Source organism: Austrofundulus limnaeus, unplaced genomic scaffold, assembly GCF_001266775.1.
Source record: "Austrofundulus limnaeus strain Quisiro unplaced genomic scaffold, Austrofundulus_limnaeus-1.0 Scaffold961, whole genome shotgun sequence".
NCBI classification, from domain to species: domain Eukaryota; kingdom Metazoa; phylum Chordata; class Actinopteri; order Cyprinodontiformes; family Rivulidae; genus Austrofundulus; species Austrofundulus limnaeus.
In genome coordinates this window covers 104,121-111,385 of record NW_013953363.1, presented here as the reverse complement: position 1 = coordinate 111,385, position 7,265 = coordinate 104,121, and the positions used below count along the sequence as shown (strand labels likewise).

At 39.9% G+C, this 7,265-nt stretch overlaps 1 protein-coding gene across 1 annotated transcript in view; it reads right to left on the bottom strand.

The window, feature by feature from the left end:
• LOC106533529 (DENN domain-containing protein 2A) overlaps nucleotides 1-7,265 on the bottom strand; it is a gene marked incomplete at its 3' end in the record, with an annotated part of 102,980 nt that overhangs the window by 37,902 nt on the left and 57,813 nt on the right. Inside the window, 2 exon segments of the mRNA XM_014029871.1 lie at nucleotides 1,584-2,567; nucleotides 4,051-4,137. Coding sequence (XP_013885325.1) covers nucleotides 1,584-2,567; nucleotides 4,051-4,136 — 1,070 coding nt within the window.

Below are 7,265 nucleotides of genomic sequence, written 5' to 3'. Positions count from 1 at the left end.
AATTTACCCGATTTATTCACAAATCTTTAACTATATTCTTAATAACTTTTACTAGATAATGATGAGTAAATATTACATGAATTTCTAGCATTTAAATTTACTTACCAAACGTTAGCGCAAATCTTTTACAGGATTTTATCTAGTAAATCTTGCAAGTTATTTTTTACAGTGTACTGTGCACACAAAATAAGTTGCATATGAACTTAGAGCATGGATTAGGATTTGTACAATGTGGTTTTATGAATTAATACTGAGCTTAATATCTATTTCTGCTCCAAAGTAACAAATGTTACAGCAGTTAATAAACTGATAATCTATATCTAAAATTTCATGCAGCAAAATAAGACACTTCAGAGGCAGACAGCCTGACTAAACAAAGGCCTCGACACACAACACTTGAGCAGAGTGAAGCCTCCACATATGGTATGGAATGTAACAGATTCAAGCCAAGCTCCAAAACAAGAGCTCAGGCTCTGAGGAGAAAGCGAACAATAGATGAGATCCAAACCTGCAACGTTCACATTTTTTGGGTTTCCCTACAGAGCTCGCATTATTTGATTGTAACCAGATGAATTGGATTCTTATTTTAAAACCCCAACACTGTTGGTGGCTGATTCAGAAATTCAAACTCTGCAAAGAAATTGTTGAGGGGGAAGAGTTTGCTGTACAGTTATTTTCATGGTCAAGGCTGAAATTTAGGAGAAAGCAAGAAGTTTCCATGGCCTGACTTACGCTGGTGTTCAGGTTAGTCTCTTCTTCCAGTAAGGGTCTTTGTGAGGAACGGATGTGTAGGATTCTCAGATCCAACTCATTATTGGGGACATTTAAACACAGAGTGAGGTTAACTTTATTTAAGGCAGGGGTGGGCAAACCTGGTCCTCGAGGGCCGCACCCTACGTTTTATGTTTTCCCTGCTCCAACACACCTGATTCAGACATTTAATTGCCTCTTCTGCAGTATGGAGGACCGACACTGACATAATTAGAAATAAAATCAGACATACTGCATATAAATGGACCAATAAATAAATAAATAATTAAATACAATCAAAAATGTGGCAATTAAATAAAAAGGAGAGCTTTACCTCATGTTTTATAATTTTATTGACCTTCATATTTATTTTTCCAGCTTAGTTCCAACAAACTATACAATTTTGAACATAATTTACATTTTACTGTGTATATACATATACTTTGAATGATGTTCTCCTTTTGAATTGGATGAGTGCCCTTTAAGTGTATTTATTTATTTACTAGCCAATTTAAATATTTCTGCTTTTATTTCTAGTTATGTCAGTGTCAGTCCTCCATACTGCAGAAGCCTTTCATTCAAATCAGGTGTGTTTAAGCAGAGAAAAAAGTAAAACATGCAGAGCTGCGGCCCTCGAGGACCAGGACTGCCCACCCCTGATTTAAGGTATTGTGTAACTCAATGGGCAGGTGGTGGGAACCATTAAGACAGAAGGTCATGGAAGCAACAGCTGACATTAAATTAAAAAATGATAAGGTTTTAATTGTGTCCAGTGTCAGGCAGGAGTTTGTGCTGCAATATTAGTCATCCCGTCCTTGCGGACGGAGGCCTACCTGTTGTTGCTGTCACGTGGTTTGTCAGCCCAGGGTCTTCTGCAGACTCCAGGGGGAGGGCACGAGGGTAAAGGTGGAGGAGGAATAGATGGTAAAGGAGGCAGGTTCCTCTTTGCTTTTCCAGAGAAAGAGCCTGCAGTTGTTGTGGGGTGCTGAAACGTTCTCTGAGGTTTGGGTAGCGGGTTTATAGACGGAGCACCAGGCTCACAGTAAACATTCTCCGAATCCCCCTGCCTTCTCCTCTGAAATGCTCCGGGTCGAGTCTTGTCAAAAGTCCCAAAAATGGGTTCACTGGTTTTCTTCTCTGTTTCCTCCAGCTCGTCTTTTGAAGGAGGACTGAAGTAATTCCCTGGAAATGCCAGTGAGGGTCTGCTCGGCACTTCTTTTGTTGCCTTTTCTAGTTTTTTAACATGAGTGAGAACTGTTTTCTTGTCTTGGGCTTCTGTTGCTTTGGAAGCACAACACCTCATGTCTTCCTTCTCTTTGCTTGTCGGACATAAATCCACCAGTTTTCCAACATTCTCTTTCCCCGAGTCTTGTTTGTCCCAGCTGACAAACCTCTTGCTGTCCGTCCTTTGGACATCAGAAACTTTGGACTCCTTTGTCCTCACAGTCCCAATTTCCTTCTGCGTTGCACTGAGTGGACTTGTTCCCATTAAAGTCACAGGCTCCTTTTTGCCCTCCCACTGTGAAATCTTATCTCGGATGCTGGCAGGTTTGGCTCCTGCTGAGCTCTTGTTGTGGTTCAGCCCGTTCTCCATGTTGGGTGTTCCCTGGCCATTGATGGACGGGGTTCTCCTGTGAGCCAGCATGGTGTTGGGAGGACCCGGGCTGTCACTGAGCCTGAGCAGGGGGGAAAGAGGATGCTTGGTGGTCTCAGCAGCGCCCTTGATGTCTCTGTACCCCAGGGACCCACACACCTCTAAAGGCTGGGGTATCACAGGTGATGGAGCCTCCCCAACCTTCAAGCCACAGCACTGGAGCCTTTGAAGGAAACAGAAACAAAATGAGAGGTTCGTCCTCATTTACAGTATGTGTACACAGTATGAGTATACAACTACAATACTAAAACCTTTTTTAAAAAGCTAAAACATTTACCGTTTTTATTCATGTATAATACGATCTCATGTATAATACGATCTCATGTATAATACGATCTCATGTATAATACGATCTCCCCCCCCCTTTTTGAGCTTAAAAAGCATAAAAAAATGAATCCTCAAACTACCTCCAATTTCATCCAGACGAAGATATTTCAGCCTTTGCAGTCTTTATACATATCAGTAAAATGATCATTGGACTGTTCATTTTATTTTAACAACATATGTACTAAAAGGTATTTTGACAACAAATATATATCAGCTGTAGCAGCATCATATGAATTCTGGCATTTTACACATAGTCCACCAGGAGGCGCCAACACAAAAGTCAGAGACTTCACATGAGATTTGGACCATCTTGTGGGGGAAAAGCAGATTACTTCCTACTCACGAGCGCCCCCACTGGTGGGGAAACCTTTTTCAGGGATACAAACTTTTTCAGAACACCGGTAGATGGCAGCCATTACAGACGAACATGTGTTTGTTGTTTTCGAGGAGCAGCTCGGTCACACACTAATGTCATTAGTTTGTTATCATTACTAAGGTGCAGGACTGATTTTTCCCCTTTTTTYMMMWYMWKKYYYCYKSMTGKATCTGTTATTATCTCACTCTGAAGCACAGAGGAGTGTCAGAGGTGAGCTCGTTTCAACTGATTTTTACAACGCGTCTCATTTCTGGACTCAATAATTTTGTGAATGAAGCCAATATTTCAGTTAAAATACATAAGTAAAAATATTTATCCGAGTACAGTACTACCCTCCATCTTTATGAATGATTTCATGAATTTGATTTTACGTATTATACTTGAATAAATATGGTACTTTGTCTCTGTTCCAGCTGGGAGTGAAAGCTGGAGCATTTTTGGGTCACGACTGTTTGAACTCAAGGCTTCAGGGTCAAAGTTTACGAGTTCCACACAAAGCTATTTACGGAGAGGTGAGGAAGCACACACACGAGAAGCAAGAGGCTGAACTGCAGATGTGCATCTGTCCTTTTCTTTTCCTGACCCACTAAACTCTGTTTTGGCCCAGTGCCTATCAAAAGCTTTCCCCCAACAAACGAAGGAAACTTGGCCCCTCTCTGTGATTTTCTGATGACATTGCTGAATGGGAAACTCACAGACGTGTTATCGAGACAAAATCTGAGGAGGTGATTAAGGACTTATGTTTCCTGCGAGAACCTTATAATGAAACTTGATGTAACATGACCTAAAAGGAAATGAAACAACCATTTTCCAATTTGCTTTAGCTTTTTTACAAGTGGACTCAATTATCCTTGTCTTTTTTCTTCTTGCGCAACACAGCCCTATTTATTAAGCCCACTTAAGCTTAACACATTAAGCGCTTCATATCTGCTGAGGTACCTACCCGTTAACTGATTGGTAAATACAGTTGTCAGTGTTTGCACAAAGCAGCAGGGCCCTCCCACCGGTCATGGTGCTAGCAGCTGGCATCCTGCAAAAACAGAACCAGTCAGTTAGTATGATGGAAAAACTTGTTGAACAAAAATGAAGAACATTTGCAAATCTGAACACCAGCACTGAAAGAAACATGTTTGATTTAAATACCAATATGACATAAAACAAAAGTGAAGCAATAAAAGCAATAAATCTATTTTAATTTAGCACTTTTAACTTTTTCCCTACAAGCTTTTATTTTGTTGACCGATGCTTTTGAGCTCCAGCGTTTAAACGTTTTTTTTTTTTAAAAAAAGGAGCTCCGATTGTAAAGTAAAATAAATCAATACATACAAAATTTTAGTATGGATTACAAACGTTAACTGTTTTTGCTATTGCCTTCCTGCTACGTAAGCAGACACAAAGCATTGTGGGAAATGAGAACCGTGGCCAAAAGCAACAGTCAGCAAGGATGAATACCTTACCAGTAAGTGTGTTTATCTGGGAGGGGTGCTGTCCATTTGATTCATTGACACCCTTACCTTCTGCTGTTCAAGATAATGATGACTGGTAGATAATTAGTTATTAGCGGTATGTATTTTAATTTTAGAAAGCACTAATCCGCTTATGGAGTATAAAAATTAGCAAGAACGCTAAAGCACAAACGTAATATTTAGGTCTGCAATTAGCGGATTTGCGCTTTAGCGGGCTGGTGCCCAACACTGAGCGCACCCAATTTCCGGTTAGCGTCTTAGCTTAGCTTCCTTCACAGTTGAGCTGGCGTACTACATTTGTCACAGCCAACCGTTAGCGATTGGGTAAATCAGATCCCATCATTTTAAACTTCAACAGGCTCCACACCTCCAGCAAGCAATCGTTTCTCTATAGCCGAGAGTCCAGACCCTCTGTGCCAAGCAAAGTGAAGAACAAGGGGCTGGTTTTTACTTAATCCCACTGCAGGGTGTGACAAAGCTCGTAAGAAGAGGAGGTGTCGGGATGTTGTAGCTGTGTATGGTTCTTTCACATGCTACTCAGACTCCAGTTTGTTAAGTAAATAAATCGGTAAATTGCCAGTTTGTCTCACTTCTGCAGCCTCCAATCATCCGGTTAAATAAATGACGCCAAACACTAGTCAATGGCAAAATAAACTGCTTGGCATGGCAGAGCAGATTTGGCAACTTTGTCCTCAGTAAAACATACTCAGCGCTGCTGCTCAGCTAACAAATGTATTTTCCTAACAAACGTGGCACCAATTAGGAGGAAATAAACAGGCTTTCCAACAATATAAAATTTATTGCCAAGAAGCATTGCTACAACAAAGAATAATCAACCAAATACAAATTACCTCAGTTTTTGTGCTTAATTTAGTTTTACACAGACTTTTATCCAATAATAAAGATAAAATATAGTAGCTTTAGTGTTAGTGTGAAAGAACACACCCTACCAGTTTTAAACTATAACTTGGTCCACGTGTCAGAACTAGAGAAAATATTCCCAAAGCATATGGAGCGTAAACAAATGACCCAGATATCACTTTAGAGTCACTGGTGCACACAGAATTTGGCCTAAAAACACAGATGGAAGGTAGGCAGAGAGCAAAACACTTGGTCCTTTTTACAGTGATAATGTAGGAAACACAGAAGAAACAGTTAGATCAGCAAAATCCTGAAATATTCACACATCTTTACCAAAGAAAACAAACATAAAATTACATTGATACTTCCTGCTGCATTTTCAAAAAGACAAGCATATTTCAAATTTAAACTAGCATTTATTAAAAGTACAAATACTGTCTGCCATTTTGCATGCCAAAGTTAACTCTTAAAGTATGTGTTGGGAAGGATGCTCAGCTACTACCAAACCACACTGCAGCTCAATATCTACAGTTAGATCTGTGCCTATTTGGACATTCACACAAAGTTTGTTTTTTTACCTGTTTACTGAAACATATTCAAGTTATAGTTATAAAATGGGCATGAAGACTGTCAGACTTCTTTTGAAGGTATCCACTTTAAAATTGGATGAAGGGTTTAGGAGTTCAGCTCCTTAACATGTGCCCACCCTGGTTTCAAAGGGACCATAAGTACATTAATTGAACAAATGACTTAAAGACAAGTTCATTGGCAGATGTGACCACTTCCTTCATTATGTTATTTTCAATGAAGCAGATAAAAGGCCTGGAGCTGATTTGACGTGTGCTGCTTGTATTTAGAAGGTTTTGCTGTGAAGTAAACATGAGGTCAAAGGAGCTCTCCATGCAGGTGAAACAAGCCATCCTTAAGACGCAAAAACAGAAAAACAAAAGAGAAATTGCTACAATATTAGGAATGAGATAATCTACAGTTTGCTCCATCCTGAGAAATAAAGAAAGCACTGGTGAACTCATCAATGTAAAAAGACCTGGGTGTGCACAGAGGACAACAGTGGTGGATGATGGCAGAATAATCTCCATGGTGAAGAGAAACCCCTTCACAACAGCCAACCAAGTGAACAACACTCACCAGGAGGTAGAAGTAWCAATATCCAAATCTACCATAAAGACAAGACTGCATGAAAGTAAATACAGAGCGTTCACTACACGCTGCAAGACACTTATTAGACTCAAGAATAAAAAGGCTAGACTGGACGTAGCTAAAAAACATGTAAAAAAAAAGGCAGCAGAGTTCTGGAAGAACATTCTTTGGACAGATGAAACCAAAATCAACCTCTACCAGAATGATGGAAAGAGAAAAGTCTGGTGAAGGCGCGGTACAGCTCATGATTCAAAACAAATAACATCATCTGTAAAACCCAGCAGAGCAGTGTGATGGCTTGACCATGCATGGCTGCTAGTGTTTATTGATGATGTGACACAGGACAGAAACAGCCCAATGAATTCTGAGGTTTTCAGAGCCAGACTGTGTGCTCAGATCAGACAAATGTAGCCAAACTGATTGGTCTGTTTCATACTACAGATGGACAATGATCCAAAACATAAAGCCAAAGCAACCCAGGAGTTTATTAAAGCAAAGAAGTGGAATATTCTTGAACGGCCAAACCAGTCACCTGATCTCAACCCAACTGAACATTTCACTTGTTAAAGACTAAACAAAAAAACAGCAACTGAAGTGAAGGCTTGGCAGAGCATTAAAGGGATCCCCAATTAGTTGTAACATTAGACTTTATTTAATAAACATATATTTTAAC